The following is a 17,661-nucleotide window of genomic DNA, read 5'->3' as shown; positions in this document are numbered from 1 at the left end:
TAAGGAGCGGTCACCTTGCTGGAGCTTTCTGTCGGCTTGTGAATTGTTCCAGGGATGTACAGGAAAGGATAGAGTGAGAGTAACAGGGTAGTTGTTATCGGGGAGCTTCAACTTCCCCAGTATTGACGAAGTAATATAGTTCAAGGAGATTAGATGGATCAGTTTTTGTTTAATGCATGTAGAAGAGTTTCTAACAGTACGGAGACAAGCCAACAAATTGGATTTGGTCCTGTGGAATGAACACGGCGAGGTGTTAGATTTGGAGGTAGGTGAGCACAATCCGGGTATGTTTACAATAGCAATAGGCAGGAATAGGAATATACTGCAGGGAAAGAGGTGTAACTGGGGAAAGGCAATTACGATGTTACGAGGCAAGATTTAGAATCAATAGGATGGGGAAGGAAACTGCAGGGGATGGACACACTTGAAATGTGGAGCTTATTCAAGGTACAGCTACTGCAGGCCCTTGATAAGTATATACCTATCAGGCATGGAGGTAGTTGTCGAGAGAGGGAGCCATGGTTTACTAAAGAAGCAGAAGGTCTTATCAAAAGGAAGAAGACTAATGTGAGGATAAGGCGTGAAGGTTCAGTTAGAGGGCTTGAGAGTTATAAGTTAGCCAGAAAAGACCTAAAGAGAGGGCTAAGAGCAGCTAGGAGGCAACATAAGAAGTTGTTGGTAGATAGGATGAAGGAAAACCAAGGTATATCAGGAATAAAATGACAAGAGTAAGATTAGGGCCAATCAAAGATATAGTGGAAAATTGTGTGTGGAATCTGAGGGCATAAGGGAAGCACTTAACAAATACTTTTTGTCAGTTCTGAATGTAGGTTTGCTCGCTGAGCTGGAAGCTTTGTTTTCAGACGTTCTGTGACGTTCTGGGCGGCACGGTGGCACAGTGGTTAGCACTGCTGCCTCACAGCGCCTGTAGACCCGGGTTCAATTCCCGACTCAGGCGACTGACTGTGTGGAGTTTGCACGTTCTCCCCGTGTCTGCGTGGGTTTCCTCCGGGTGCTCCGGTTTCCTCCCACAGTCCAAAGATGTGCGGGTCAGGTGAATTGGCCAAGCTAAATTGCCCGTAGTGTTAGGTAAGGGGTAAATGTAGGGGTATGGGTGGGTTGCGCTTCGGCGGGTCGGTGTGGACTTGTTGGGCCGAAGGGCCTGTTTCCACACTGTAAGTCTAATCTAATCTAATCAAACCAGGTAACATCTTCAGTGAAACTCCAGATGAAGCACTGGTGGTGTAGCAGCTTTCGATATATATTTTTGGGCTTCCTTGGGTTGGTAATGTCATTTCCTTCGGTGATGTTATTTCCTGTTATTTTCTCAGGGGGTAGTAAATGGGGTCCCAGTCAATGTGTTTGTTGACAAAGTTGCGGTTGGAATGCCATGCTTCTAGGATGTCTCGTACGTGTCATTATTTGGTTTGTCCTAGGATGGATGTGTTGCCCCAGTCAGTGGTGTCCTTCAATCTATATGTAAGGATACGAGTGAGAATGGGTCACATCTTTTTGTGGCTAGTTGATGTTCATGTATCCTGGTGACTAGTTTTCTGCATGTTTATCCAATGTAGTGTTTGTTACAGTATTTTGCATGGTATTTTGTAAATGACATTAGTTTTGCGTGTTGTCTGTATAGGAGCTTTCAAGTTTATTAGCTGTTGCTTCGGTGTGTTGGTGGGTTTGTGGGCTACCATGATGCTAAGGGGTCTGAGTAATCTGGCAGTCATTTCCAAGATGTTTGATGTGGAGGAGAGTGGCTAGGGTTTCTGAACGCATTTTGTCTGCTTGCTTGGGTTTGTTGCTGAGAAATCAGTAGACAGTGTTCATTGGGTACCCATTTTTTTAAATACACTGTATAGTTGATTTTCCTCTGCTCTGTATAGTTCCTTTATGCTGCGGTGTGTAGTGGCTTATTGAAATAATATTCTAATGCAGCTTCATTTCTGAGCTACAAATCTTCTCAGAACTCGTTAATTTTTCATCAGCATTCATATTGGAAAAAGGCAATGTTAGTGAGAATACGAAGATGCAGGCTACTGGATTAGATGGGATTGCGGTTGACAACGAGGAGGTTTTAGCAATTTTGGAAGATCTGAAAATAGATAAGACCCTGGGCTGGATGGGATTAATCTTCGGATTCTATAGGAAGTCAGGGAAGAGGATGCAGAGCCTTGGGCTTTGATTTTTATGTCATCATTGTTGATAGGAGTAGTACCAGAAGACTGGGGGATAGCAAATGTTGTTCCCTTGTTTAAGGGGAATCAGGACAACCCTGGTAATTATAGGCCAGGGAGCCTTACGTCGGTTGTGGGTAAGGTGTTGGAAAAGAGATAGGATTTATAATCAACTGGAAAGGAATAATTTGATTAGGGATGGTCCACGCAGTTTTGAGAAAGATAGGTAGTGCCTCACTAACCTTACTGAGTTCTTCAAGAAGGTGACAAAACTGATGGATGAAGGTAAAGCGAATGATGTGGTGTATATGAACTTTAGTAAGGCGTTTGATAAGGTTCCACACAGTAGGCTATTGCACAAAATACGGAACTTCTGGATTGAAGGTGATTTAGCAGCTTGGATCAGAAATTGGCTAGCTGAAAGATGACAGAGGGTAGTGTTTGATGGGAAATGTTTATCCTGGAGTTCAATTACCAGTGCTGTGCCCCACTGCTGTTTATCATTTTTATAAATGATATGGATGTGGGCATAGGAGGATGGGTTAGTAAATTTGCAGATGACATGAAGATCAGCAGAGCTGTGGACAGTGCCGAAGGATGTTGTGGGTTACAGAGGGGCATAGATAAGATGCAGAGTTGGGCGGAGAACTGGCAAATGGAGTTTAATGTGGAAAAGTGTGAGATAGCTCACTTCAGAAAAAATAACAGGCATGCAAAGTACTGGGCGAATGGTAAAATTCTTAGCAGTGTAGATGAGCAGAGAGATCTCAGTGTCAGGGTGCATAAATCTCTGAAAGTTGCCACCCAGGTTGATAGGCATGTGGTATGTTGCTGTTTATTGGTAGGGGATCGAGTTTCGGAACCACGGGGTCATGCTTCAGTTGTACAAGACACTGATAAGGCCGCACCTGGAGTACTGCATACAGTTCTGGTCACTGCATTTAGAGGAAAGGATTTGGAAAGGGTTCAGAGGAGATTTACCAGAATGTTGCTTGATATGGAAGGAAGGTCTTACGAAGAAAGGCTGAGGGAATGGAGGCTAATTTCATTGAAGAAGAACGTGGTTGAGGTGACTTAATCGAGACATATAAGATATTCAGAGGGTTAGATATAGTGGACAGTGAGAACCCTTTTCCTCAGATAGTGAAGGCTAACAAGAGGGGAAATAGCTTTAAATTGAGGGATGATAGTTTTATGACAGATTTTAGGGGTAGCTTCTTCACTCAGTAGTAGGGGCCTGGAATGGTCTGCCTGCAACAGAAATAGATTCTCCAAAATTAAGGGCATTGGATAATAATGGAACTGTGTAGTTTAGACGGGCATCAGATTAATTTCACAGTTTGGTGCAACATAGAAGGCTAAAGGGCCGGAACTGCGCTGTAACATTCTATGTTCTCCATTCTAATTGGTCATGAGCTGAGGTCTTGGAGTATCAGCTTTGAACTTCCAGTTAAAGAACAGAGAGTGACAACAAAATGCAATACAACAAAACAAACTAAATAAAATGATTTCTGCATTTCCCAGTTATAGCAGGGATGTCCAAATCGAAAATGCTAACTATATTAATACTCGTAACAAAAGCAATGGGTGAGCAAAAGACAAAGGCAGAACAGAAAAAAAAATGCCATTTAAGCTCCAGTTAACCATTTGTTTCTTTTCTGTTGTATCCCTCAGTGCTAGTATTCACAACCAAATGTTTTTTCATATATTTGTCTCCTTGACCATACAAATGGTTACAGGTGCACATCAACAAGGAAACAGTAATAAATGCTGGAATATATACAGGTAATGCTGAAAAACATAGCAGGTCTGGCAGCATCTGTTGAAAGAGAAACAGTTAGTTTCATGCCAGACCCATTGAGTATTTCCAGCATTTTATTTATAATTTCCAAAATTTATAGTATTTTGCTTACATGCATCTCCAGAGTTTGGTCAACATATGCCCAACAAAGCAGTACACCTAGCAACCGTCTCCCAGCACGGGTTGGAGAGATACATGCTAGTTGCAGCACATTGCTGATGTAGTAAAACCCAATTTGAACAGCATTCCTACATTATTTTTCATAGGTGTTCTGAAGTATTTGTGAAGTTATTTTTGAAATCTTTGAATATTGCATGGAAAGCACAATTCCCTATCCATGCTCAGCAGTTGTAGAAAGATATAATGCACAGGTAAGTTTATGCCGATTTACCTCCACTGTCTTCCACAGCCTCAGCTGTATCATCATTCTCTTTGACTTTCAGAGCAGTTGTGGGATATGTCACAATTAGTTTGCTGTTGTGTTCTTTCCGCACAACTGATTTGCCAGCTCTACAGAGAATGTAAACAAAACATTTTGTCAATCCAGTACTTCATTATTACCTCAGTCTACTCAGCAAACACAATCAGGAGGATATTTTCCAATTGCAATAAAGAGTTTTAAAACGGAAATAGATTGCTGCAAACAATGAAGTAATTTTGATTTACATCTTTTGATGTTCAAAATGAATTTTGAAAGGATACAAACGACCCCACTTTTCTATTTCTTTACTTACAGTTCTTCCTGGGTTATGTATCCTACTTCTAATAGTGTAGACATATACATTACGTGATGGGATCTCAAATAAAATCGTACATTATCAAAAAATGAAACCCATATTTTCAACCAAGTGTTTGTGGCTCCTTACATCAATGCTTTACACAACCATAATATCATCTTGTGTGCTACTGTCCATCGCCTGCTGGATTCCTCCTTTTGCGTTCACAATGCTTTCACAACTCCTTTCCATTGATAATTTACAAATCACCTATCCTGTGCTGTCTTGTCCATGACTTGACAGCATTTGCAAGGTTTCCCTAATTCTTAGACACACTTTCCTGCTGCACATCTCCACAATAGCCTCTCCAGAAATGCAAATTTCTTCCATTCATCCCTTTGAAATCTCCAAAACTCTACTCAGCAATACATTGCCTGTACAAATTTAACTTTACTGTTTAAGAGCACATGCAAAAAAAACCTAAAACCTTGTTTTTTTTTTCTGCTTTGAGTTAAACTTCTGTTAAATTACTCCTGTAGTTCTTAGTTAATAGTAACCATTGGTTTCACGTACAACAGAATGAACATAGATCACAATCCAGGAAAGATATAAGTAATTACTTGCATGAAAACAAATACATTTCCTATCAGTTCCTAGTAACTCAGTCACAAAAAACACAAAGATGCAAGCTTTAATATCTTTCTTTGTGTTGAATCTGAACTCATTGGGGCAACAGAAAAACAGCAACAGTTGAATTTTGCAACCTGACTGACAGCATCACATTTCCTACTTGTTGCAGCACATCATGCTTTTCATAACAGGGCTGGTTCTATAAATTGGCATTAACTCTCTTTGCACTTTGATCCTTGACATGGTTGATGTATCTCGGTTTGCAACAGCTGACATGCACACTGAGGTAGTACCAGCTTCTAACTACCTAATTTCTATGTTACAACTCCCGAGGTCTCTTCGTCACTTCCCTCTACCTCATGTCCATTAATTATGACAGCTCTATACCCCATAATACTGGGCAAGTGAAGAATCAGGCTCCTCAGCATGTTACCTCTTGCTTTGCTATGTGCTAAATCTCTGGTGACTCTTAATACCACCATTATAACCAGTGCTAAGAATGAAGGTGTAGACGAAGAGGAAAGCTCAAGTAGATTTTCTGTACAAAATAAAAAATTAATGCAGATTCCATTCCTTTAATCATTAATTATCTTCAGTCTGCAGGCATGAGCATCAAAAGGAATATTAACTATCTGCTGCCACAGGCACTTTTTCTGCACAAATATATTCTACAACATGCAAAGTAATATCACCTCAGAACATGGACAGAAATCACTTACTGGCAGTTTGGACACTTTCTTGATTTCATCTCATTTTTCCAGAAATCGCCTATCAATTTATCTTTGCAGTCACTCACATTTTTCACCTTGCAACAAAACAGAATCATAATACAACGTAAATATTAAAACATTCCAAAAAACTTAAATACACTTATTCACAAGACAGCATATCTTTGAAAGTTTGCTTGCGCTATTTTTCTGTATATGCATTCATTTCAAGTCTCTCTTTTCCCAAAGTGCCACTTGTGCATGTCATGCAGAACAACATCCCCTCCATATTCAAGCAACTCAAAGATGCTGAATATATGAAATCACCATTTCTAAATAATTACTTAGAGTCATAGCGTCATAGAGATGTACAGCATGGAAACACACCCTTCGTCCAACCTGTCCATGCCGACCAGATATCCCAACCCAATCTAGTCCCACTTGCCAGCACCCAGCCCATATCCTTCCAAACCCTTCCTATTCAAAAACCATCCAAATGCCTCTTAAATGTTGCAATTGTATCAGCCTCCACCACACCCTCTGGCAGCTCATTCCATACATGTACCACCTTCTGCATGAAAAATGTTGCCCCTTAGGTCTCTTTTATATCTTTGCCCACTCACCCTAAACCTATGCCCTCTAGTTCTGGACTCCCCGAACCCAGAGAAAAGACTTTCTCTATTTATCCTACCCATGTCCCTCATAATTTTATAAACCTCTATAAGGTCACCCCTCACCCTCTGACACTCCAGGGAAAACAGCCCCAGCTTGTTCAGTCTCTGCCTGCAGCTCAGATCCTCCAGCCCTGGCAACATCCTTGTAAATCTTTTGTGGACCCTTTCAAGCTTCACAACATCTTTCCAATAGGAAGGAGACCAGAATTGCACGCAATTGTACTGTGGCCTTACCAATGTCCTTACAGCCGCAACATGACCTCCCAACTCCTGTACTCAATACTCTGACCAATAAAGGAAAGCATACCAAAAGCCTCTTTCACTATCCTATCTACCTGGGACTCCACTTTCAAGGAGTTATGAACCTGCACTCCGTGGTTTCTTTGTTCACTAGGACCTTACCATTAAGCGTATAAGTCCTGTGATGATTTGCTTTCCCAAAATGCAGCATCTCACATTTATCTGAATTAAACTCCATCTGCCACTTCTCAGCCCATTGGCCCATCTGATCCAGATCCTGCTGTAATCTGAAGTAACCCTCTTCGCTGACCACTACATCTCCAATTTTGGTGTCATCTGCAAACTTACTAACTGTACCTCTTCTGCTCGCATCCAAATCGTTTATGCAAATGACAAAAAGTAGAGGACCCAGCACTGATCCTTGTGGCACTCCACTGGTCACAGGCCTTCAGTCTGAAAAACAACCCTCCACCACCATCCTCTGTCTTCTACCTTTGAGCCAGTTCTGTATATAAATGGCTAGTTCTCCCTGTATTCCATGAGATCTAACCTTGCTAATCAGTCTCCCATGGGGAACCTTGTCGAACGCCTTACTGAAGTCCATATAGATCACATCTACAGTTCTGCCCTCATCAATCTTCTTTGTTACTTCTTCAAAAAACTCAATCAAGTTTGTGAGACATGATCTCCCATCACAAAGCCATGTTGATTATCCATAATCAGTCGTTGCCTTTACATATACATGTACATCCTGTCCCTCAGGATTCCCTCCAACAACTTGCCCACCACTGAGGTCAGGCTCACCGGTCTATAGTTCCCTGGCTCGTCTTTAATGCCCTTCTTAAACAGTGGCACCACGTTTGCCAACCTCCAGTCTTCTGGCACCTCACCTGTGACTACCGATGATACAAATATCTCAGCAAGAGGCCCAGCAATCACTTCTCGAGCTTCCCACAGAGTTCTCGGGTACACCTGATCAGGTCCTGAGGACTTATCCACTTTTAATTTGTTTCAAGACATCTAGCACTTCCTCCTCTGTAAGCTGGACATTTTGCAAGAGATCACCATCTATTTCCCTACAGCCTATACCTTCCATATCCTTTTCCACACTAAATACTGATGCAAAATATTCATTTAGTATCTCCGCCATTATCTGTGGCTCCACACAAAGGCCACCTTTCTGATCTTTGAGGGGCCCTGTTCTCTCTCTAGTTAACGTTTTGTCCTTGATATATTTGTAAAAACCCTTTGGATTCTCCTTTAATTCTATTTGCCAAAGCTATCTCATGTCCCCGGTTTGCCATCCTGATTTCCCTCTTCAGTATACTCCTATTTTCTTTATACTCTTCTCAGGATTCACTTGATCTATCCAGTCTATATCTGACAGATGCTTCTTTCTTTTTCTTAACCAAACCCTCAATTTCTTTAGTCATCCAGCATTCCCTATACCTACCAGCCATCCCTTTCATCCTGACAGGTATATACTTTCTCTGGATTCTTGTTATCTCATTTCTGAAGGCTTCCCATTTTCCAGCAGTCCCTTTTCCTGCGAACATCTGCCTCCAATCAGCCTTCAAAAGTTCTTGCCTAATACCGTCAACATTGGCCTTTCTCCAATTTAGATCTTCAACTTTTAGATCTGGTCTATCCTTTTCCATCACTATTTTAAAACGAATAGAATTAAGATCACTAGCCCCAATGTGCTTCCCCACTGACACCTCAGTCACTTGCCCTGCCTTATTTCCCAAGAGTAGGTCAAGTTTTGCACCTTCTCTAGTAGGTACATCCACATACTGAATCAGAAAACTGTCTCGTACACATTTAAGAAATTCCTCCCCATCTAAACCTATAACACTATGGCAGTCCCAGTCGATGTTTGGAAAGTTAAAATCCCCTCCAGTAACTACTCTATTATTCTTACAGATAGCTGAGATCTCCTTACAAGATCGGTTCTCAATTTCCCTTTGACTATTGGGGGGTCTATAATACAATCCCAATAAGGTGATCATCCCTTTCTTATTTCTCAGTTCTATCCAAATAATTTCCCTGGATGTATTTCCAGGAACATCCTCCCTCAGCACAGCTGTAATGTTATCCCTGATCAAAAATGCCACTCCCCCTCCTCTCTTGCCTCCCATTCTATCCTTCCTGTTGCATTCCTGTACCCTGGAACATTAAGCTGCCAGTCCTGCCCATCCCTGAGCCATGTTTCCATAATTGCTACGATATCTCAGTCCCATGTTCCTAACCATGCCCTGAGTTCATCTGCCTTCCCTGTTAGGCCCCTTGCATTGAAATAAATGCAGTTTAATTTATTAGTCCTACTTTGTCCCTGCCTGCCCTGACTGTTTGACTCACTTCTGTTCTCAGCTGCACCCATCTCAGATCAATCTCATTCCTCGCTATCTCCCTGGGTCCCACCACCCCACCTTACTCGTTTAAATCCTCCCAAGCAGTTCTAGCAAATTTCACTGCCAGTATATTAGTCTCCTTCCAATTTAGGTACAATCTGTCCTTCTTGTTCAGGTCACTTCTACCCCAAAAGAGACTCCAATGATCCAAAAATATGAATCCTTCTCCACTACACCAGCTCCTCAGCTGTGCATTCGTCTGCTCTGTCCTCCTATTCCTGCCCTCACTAGCTTGTGGCACGGGAATAATCCAGATATTACGACTCTCAAGGACGTGTTTTTTTTTAATTTCTGCCTAAATTTCTCTCTACTCTCCCTTCAGAATCTCAACCTTTTCCCTTCCTTTGTCTTTGGTTCCAATATGGACAATGACCTCTTGCTGGCCCCTTTCTCTCGTGAGAACACTCTGCACCCTCTCGAAGACATCCTTGATCCTGGCACCAGGAATGCAACACACCATTCTGCTTTTTCGCTGCTGGTAACAGAAATGTCTGTCTGTACCTCAGACTAGAGAATCTCCTAACACAATTTGATCTCTTGGAACCCCTCGTTGCATTAGAGCCAGTCTCAATACCAGAAACTTGGCTGTTCATGCTACATTCCCCTGAGAATCCATCACCTCCTATATTTTCCAAAACCAGCATACCTGTTTGAAATGGGTATATCCATAAAGGACTCCAGCACGAGCTGCCTACCTCTCTTACCTTTCCTGGAGTTAACCCATCGATGTGACTGTATCGGAGACATCCCCCTTCTGATAAATGCCATCTGTCACATATAGTTGCTGTTGCAAATTCGTCATTGCTTCTAACTGTCTATTAAAGGCCATTTTTGCTCCTTCACAATCTACAGACCCAGAAATTAACACAGTCTTATTCCTCTACAAACACTGCCCCAGGTTAAATTAATAGTTATGGCTTATATTTTAAGTTTAATCAAGGAAGAACCCACTGTACTCACTACTGTAAATCTGTAGGCCACATTTAAAACAGCGATTAACTTATCTGATTCAGTGTAATGATGGTTGAAAGTTGACTGATGGGACGATAATTAGCCAGGCTTTTTTCAAAGAATTCTGTGTTTCATTTACAGTCTGTGTCTGCTTCTGTGCCCTGATTGCCTTCATATTTCAGCTCTTCTACTTGCAGCTGGTAGTTATGTTTGCAGCTCTGTTTTGTATCTGACCATGTGGTGCCTGTTGTAATTTCCTTCTGTGGTACTTCGAGCTCAAGGGTTGCGAGATCACATGTGCCAGTATTTTCTTTTTGTCAAACAACAGTATTATCAATTTCCTTGTAATTAACGTGATACCTTAAAAGTCTTTTGCAAAAATTCTCGATGGCAGATTCCACAGACCTTTTAAAACAATAGCAAGTTTTCCCTTTTTCACAGCTTCTGGGTCAAAGTTCTTATTAGCCTGTGAGAAGAGATTAGCATGATGTCTTGACCTACATTTTGAGGCTGTTGTATAAAGAGACTTAAAAGCTCCCAGTCTTGTTCATGACAAGTGGAAAACAAGTCGACAATCAGTGCAAATGGTGACATCAGCTGTGGCAAGAATTTGCCACCTCAGTGATAAGCAGTTTCAAAGGTTTTTTGAAACAGACACCAGCCTTACAAATAAGGCATTAGTATGTAAATCATTACATGCTTCTAGGCAGGGATAACTTCATGTGTGGCTTTTGTGACAGACTTTGTCTTTCGAGAATCAACTTGTTCAATCTTCTTTGGAAGTGTAGTGAATGATCTCACTGATGCATGAAATTCTAAGGCAGCCTCCTCATCTCTTCACAGGTTGTACGTGCCAATTACTCATCATTACAGCAATCATTCTCAAACTATAATGGGATATTTAATGAGGATTTTTTGCGTTAAATTTACTTCTCTTTATGCAAGTTAAATCAATGTTATTGTCATTTGTTGGTTCATTTTCACAAGGAATAGAAACAAAAAAAAAAGGGGTGAATTCTCAAGATTTGCAGGCAAGAGGGTTTAAAGGACAAAGAGCTGGGTAGGTTTACACTGCAGAAATACTCGCCCCCTTCCCACCACATTAGGTTCTGGCTGAGAATCTCCATGCCTCTCACTTAGCAACCACTTGAAGGACTCATCCATCCTGGCTTCAACTACTAAGACAGGACAGGACAGGACAAAGCCATTCTACCAAACTGGTGAAGCAATATTGCCAGACAATCAATTTGTATTGGAGATGGGATGAAATCCAGAGTTCTTGAACTGTACCAATTTGAGCAAGATCAAGAGACCTGACTTCAGGCATGGAGTGGGCTTGAGAGCCAACACCTGTCCTCACTTCTGATTTGATGTGCTCCACCCTACTTAATGAAACAAAATAACCTTTCTTGCCCCGGACCTTTGATTTGATAGCTGTGTCCTGGCAGTAGCCATGACACGCATTGTCGTACCACTGATTTTCTGAAAGAGGCTAGCTTCTGATTTGCTGGCAGCCCCAGGTGAGTGAGACTTCCTGCACTGGCGTTGCAATTCTTACAGAAAACCTCCTGGCAGTGACTGGACTGATGGATTGTCATTTTGAAATGCTAACGTCCAAAATAGAACTTTTAATAGCAGAGCACTTGGAAACAGTAACCAGATCAGACAAGCAGTATGGATTTGCGAAAGGGAAGTAGTCTTTGACAAATCTACTGGAACCTTTCAAGGTTGTAACTGGTCGATAAGTCCTTTGCAAACGTTCTTGTTGACAGATTCCACAGACCCTTTAAAATAACAGCAAGTTCCTCAGCTGTGCATTCATCTGCTCTATCCTCCTTTTCCTGCCCTCAGTAGAACGTAGCACTGGGAGTAATCCAGATATTACTACCCTTGAGGACTTCCTTTTTTTAATTTCTGGCTAACTCTCTGTAATCTCCCTACAGAATCTCAACCTTTTCCCTTCCAATGTCGTTGGTTCAAATGTGGACAATGACCTCCTGCTGGCCCCTCTCCCCCGTGAGACCTTTCTGCACCCTCTCCGAGACATCCTTGATCCTGGCACCAGGGAAACAACTCACCATTCTGCTTTTGCTCTGCTGGCCACAGAAACATCTGTCTGTACCTCTGACTACATAATCCCCTAACACAATTGATCTCTTGGGAGCCAACATACCCCTTGTTGCATTAGAGCCAGTCTCAATACCAGAAACTTGGCTGTTCGTGCTACCTTCTCCTGAGAATCCATCACCCCCTACATTTTCCAAAACAGCATACCTGTTTGAAATGGGTATATCCACAAAAGACTCCTGCCCTAGGCGCCGACCTCTCTCTCCCTTCCTGGAGTTAACCCATCTATGTGACTGTATTTGAGACTTTCCCCCCTTCCTATAACTGCCATCCATCACATACTGTTGCTATTGCAAATTCCTCATCGCTTCTATCGGTCTCTCCAACCAATCCATTTGATCTGATAAGATTCGCATCCAACAGCATTTTTGGCAGAGACAATCCACAGTAACCCTTAAACTCTCTTTAAACTCCCACATCTGACAAGAAGTACATCTCACTGCAAAGGCCATTTTTGCTCCTTCACAATCTACAGACCCAGAAAATAACACTGCCTTATTCCTCTACAAACACTGCCCCATGTTAAATTAATAGCTATGGCTTATATTTTAAGTTTAATCATGAGACTTATCTCCAAAAACATATAATCAAGAAAGAATCCACTATACTCTTGGCAAAAGTCATATGGGATTTGAACCACTTACAGAACAAAGGGTAGCTGCAATACATAATGACCAGATGAGAGGAAAAGGAAGGGAATGGAAGAGGTAGGTTTGGAGGAGACACTTAAAACTGAGATGCAGTGTTTGTTATGGTTGAGATCTTTACCACTGTTAATGAAGTGTAGAGCAGGGTTAGAGTTTGGGGAAAAGAAACAATTATATGCAATGGCCAGCCAGTGCTGTAGGGCTGGCAGAGGTTGTCCAAAGGTTAGTAGCTTCAGAACAAGCAAGGAGAGAAAAAAAATTGAAGTGTTTCAAATATGCCATTAGAATAAAGATCAAATGAGGTCACACAAACAGAACAGACTAAATTGGTTAATGGATCACTGAATTATAACAAGACACTGACAGCAATTCTTAGAAGCCATTTAAACCTTATACTACAATGACAAATAAAAATAACACAACACAGTTTGGACTTAACACTCAATCTTCAACGATTGTTATTTTCACAAGGTATGAATTTTGAATAGGATTGTAGGGAATATATCAAGCTAAGTCAGAGTACATTCTCAACAGCATTCCAAAAATATTTATGCTGAAATATTGTACGTGCACACACCAGCTAAATTCCCATTATAGTCCACCTCCAACAATAATTGGATAAGAAAGTAGGGTAATCATTACTTAGTAAAAGGGAAGGAAAGCAGGGAAGGACTTTGCTTCTAAGTCATGTGTACTCACAACCTTTACGAACCTCAGCAAATTTCAGAGCCAAAAATACAAATTTCTTTTGCAGAGAGTAATCACTGTTCTAATGTAGGACCCAGAAACCAACTAATGCATTACAAAATCATATGAGCAATGATAAAGCAGACAAGATAATCTGATTATTTAAGATACCAGAAATTTTTTGCTCTCCTTCACACACTAGCATGAAATCTTGCACAACCATCTGAGGGTATATAAAAGATGGCATCTTCAACAGTTACATTCCTTTAATACTACATTTAGGGATTAGCCAACATTACACAATCAAGTGGGGCTTGAAATTAACTTTTTGACTCAAAGACAAGATGGACCTCTGTCACGTCCTCACCTCTTTCATCAATTTGTGACTGTTTTCCAGATGTTTTGTTTTAAAAACTGGCTTGTCATGGGCGTAACTTTCTAATTTTCTTTTTATCATTAACACATTTTAAAATTGCACTCATCCTTGCAGTCACAAGTGGATTGAACACTTTCACCACCAATTCATTCTGTCTTTCTCCAATGTGAGAAACAACTCTGCTTCCTATCTGTCGTTTCATGGTATTTCATTTTTTAAAAATATCATACAGCTTTGTTTATGTAACAAGCCTCTTGGGATATATCTTATTGAAGTCTTTCTAAAAAGATAATAAGTACATTAACGAATGCCCACATGGCAACATTTACTGATCAGTTTTACACCTACCCGGGAAACTTTGTCATTCGCACGATTGTTCAGAATAATTAAAGTGTGTTCATTCAGTGCAGTCTGGATTTCATCCACAGTTGCATTTGAATTTTCCTCCAGCACCTGTTCAAAACAAAATTTTATTAAGTCAGAAGGAAATATTGAAAATATATCTTTTTCTACATTTCTCTCCTCGCAACTGTCATGATTAATGCATAAACAATACAATTCGCCAAGGTCAGTTGCCAGTGTACAGTAATACAGAGTTTAATGCAGAAATATACAACGCACTACAGTGACTAAAATAAATTCTCAGTAGCTCTGCATGTTTATCCACCAAATACTGGAGAGCTGAACTACTTTTGAAGAACAGTCATACTGGATGCAGAGCATTAAATCTGCTTCTGTCTCCATAGATGCTGCCAGATATGTTGGATTTCTCTGGCATTTTCTAAATTTATTGCAGGTTCAATCTCTCATCTAGACTAAGTTAATTCATCACTAAGCAAGATAGTAGTAAAGGAAGTCTTAATCTATACAACTGCCTTTCGTGATTTTTAGAACCCCTTAAGAGGTTCACTGGACTTGAAATGTTACCTCTGAATTTCTACAGAACTGTGATGTTCATCAATTAATCAATTTTACTGATGTTGGTCACAGAATAGAAGAAAGAAAAAAGCAGAGACACCAGGCATCATGCACTGCTTCTTCGAAGTGCTTTGGAATCTTTTAATGATGATTTTAATAAAGTTGGAGGGAACAGACAGGACTTCAGCTTTATACCTCATCCAGAAATAGCACTTTTAATAGTGCAGCCCACCCAGTGTCAGCTGAGATTTCTTTCTCACACAAGTCTTTGGACTGGGACTTCTGGTTGAATCATGGCTAGCATTGTACGGCCAGCTGAGGCACTATAATTAGTATCAAGAACGAAGGTGAGAAAGTTGAAACCATCAGGGACTCTGGTCCTATTTTACATTCAGAAATCCCAGCCAGAATTGCACAAGTGTAAATTTCAGATGAGACAAGCTTTGGGCTCGGTTGTTTTGTCCTCATTGGTCAAATAACCGACAGGAGATGACACTCAAGGCTTTTCAGTATTTGATATTAGACAAAGTATCAATATCCAATAAAGAATTAATTACTTCAGCACACAGAGGAAAGCATCATACCTGTTATAACTGCTGACAATACCTTATACCTACTGCAAAGGGCTTTGTAGCCAAAATTATTTTCAAGTGTAATTATTGTTATAATGAAGGTACATATGGCAGTCACTTTACCTACAGCTCAAATCCTTACTGCTGTTTATGATAGATCAATTGAAAAGACTTGGGAACAGTAACTTAGTGATGATGTGCTGAGACGAGTAATCCACAGGCCTGCTTGAAAACTAATCTCGTTCACTAGTGACCTTACTTGATCTGGCTTGTAACTGCCAAACTATAGTAAGTTGGCTAACCCTCAATTGTCATCTAAAACCACTCAGTTATAAAGTCATGCAGCATGAAGATAAACCCTTCAGCCCAACTCATCCGCACCAAACATCCCACTCTGACCTAGTCTCATTTGCCACCTTTTGGCCCAATTCCCTCCGTATTGTCCATCAAGGTGCCTTTTAAATGTTACTGTACCCACCTCCACCATTTCCTCTGACAGCTTGTTCCAAAGATAACAGATCACATGGAAAAGAAAGTACTTTTTGCTGAATCAGCGATAAATGTTGCCCAGGATACCAACAAAATTCCCAAACACTTCATCAAACACTGCTATGGGATTTCAACCTAGTGATGCTGAAAAGAATGTTGTTGAAGTTGTTGTTATCATACACTCATCAGGGCAAACACAAGTATGCCAAATTTCACAACAATTTATACTACAAGTGAAAGGGAATCAATTTTTAGGCAAGTGAACTCTGATTGATCAAGACACTGTATTGGAGGAAGCAAATGGGGAACAATAGGCTTCTCAGTCTCCCAGGTAATTAAAAATCACGTGGATCTTATAGAATGGCTCCCTCTATGAATGTATGCTACTTCTAGCAAGCATAAGCAGGCTCAATTGATTATCTCAAATTGTTCGTCTAGAGTCGCCATAGTATTACCAGACCAAGGGGCTGCTCTCTTATTACAGACAGATGACTGGTGGTGATTTAACCCAAGTGTCAACACACCTCAGGCATGGACAGAGGTTGAGGAGGAGTAATCTTAGTAACCTCAGCCAAAATAGATTGAACCCACACTGTTGGGGTTCCTCTCTAATGCCAACCAGCCATCTAATCAACTGAGCTAACTGTTCCCTAACTGCATTTGTGTAGCTACTAGCACACACAATTACTTCCAATTGATTTCCCCTCAGAAATGCATCAGCTAATCAGAGCTGACTTGCTAAACAATCTAAATAATACAGGCTTTTGCTCAGTAGGATAAATTGTAATCATTTGAAATTTGGCACTTCTGCAGTTGACCTGATGAATTAAATTTTAAAACTTCAGTAATGTCTCTCTCTTTTCAGCAAGCAATTTAGTGAGTCGTTCAAAAAACATGCAGCTTTAATTTTGGTCTGCAGGATCAGCCTAGATTCTCCCTTCTCCACAAAGGGATTTGAACTTTTGACCTTCTGAATCAGATGCAAGGCTGTTCTCACTGAGAAAAGGCTGACACTTGAATTTGTCCAAAGACTTGTAAATAACTGAAATCTTACAATTAGAAAAGGGCAGAAACTATCGAAGTTAATAATTTTTTCAGTCAACACAAATTACTCACCTTATTCAGTACTTTCTCCAACTCATAAACAGCTTCAATGGCTCCGACATCTATAACTTTCAACTGATTTAGCAGCAGGTACATCATTGCACGGGGGCATGTCAGGAAATGGCAATTCAAACAGGAGCCTCTTATCAACAGATACAGTTTCTGTTCAAAAACATACTTGTTTTGTTAAAAAAAATCTTTAGAATAACATAGAAATGTGATAAAAATATGCTATCAACCCAGTCATTCAGATTTCATGTCAGAACGCACCTGAATAGTTTCGCTTTTCCGTTATCCAATCAATCAAAACTTAATTCATTAAACATACATTAAAACAAAATAAAATAGAGTAAGAAAGCCAAGCTAAAATGTTTAATGGTAATTCAAGTTTAAATGATGTACACTAGTTAATTTCATGATGCAAAATTGTTGGA

General features: G+C 40.6%; 1 protein-coding gene across 2 annotated transcripts in view; it reads right to left on the bottom strand.

Annotated features, from left to right (window-relative positions):
• The window catches only part of polr1a (RNA polymerase I subunit A), a 164,340-nt gene that overhangs the window by 136,458 nt on the left and 10,221 nt on the right, over nt 1-17,661 (bottom strand). For both annotated transcript variants that reach the window (XM_060843736.1, XM_060843650.1), the window contains exons 3-6: nt 17,240-17,389; nt 14,493-14,597; nt 6,044-6,129; nt 4,370-4,488 (exon numbers count right to left, since the gene is read on the bottom strand). In XM_060843736.1, the coding sequence (XP_060699719.1) occupies nt 4,370-4,488; nt 6,044-6,129; nt 14,493-14,597; nt 17,240-17,389 (460 nt within the window). The remainder of the gene's footprint in view (nt 1-4,369; nt 4,489-6,043; nt 6,130-14,492; nt 14,598-17,239; nt 17,390-17,661) is intronic.

The sequence above is a fragment of the Hemiscyllium ocellatum genome, chromosome 1, assembly GCF_020745735.1.
Source record: "Hemiscyllium ocellatum isolate sHemOce1 chromosome 1, sHemOce1.pat.X.cur, whole genome shotgun sequence".
In the NCBI taxonomy this organism is placed as follows: domain Eukaryota; kingdom Metazoa; phylum Chordata; class Chondrichthyes; order Orectolobiformes; family Hemiscylliidae; genus Hemiscyllium; species Hemiscyllium ocellatum.
This window is presented reverse-complemented; position numbering and strand designations above follow the sequence as displayed.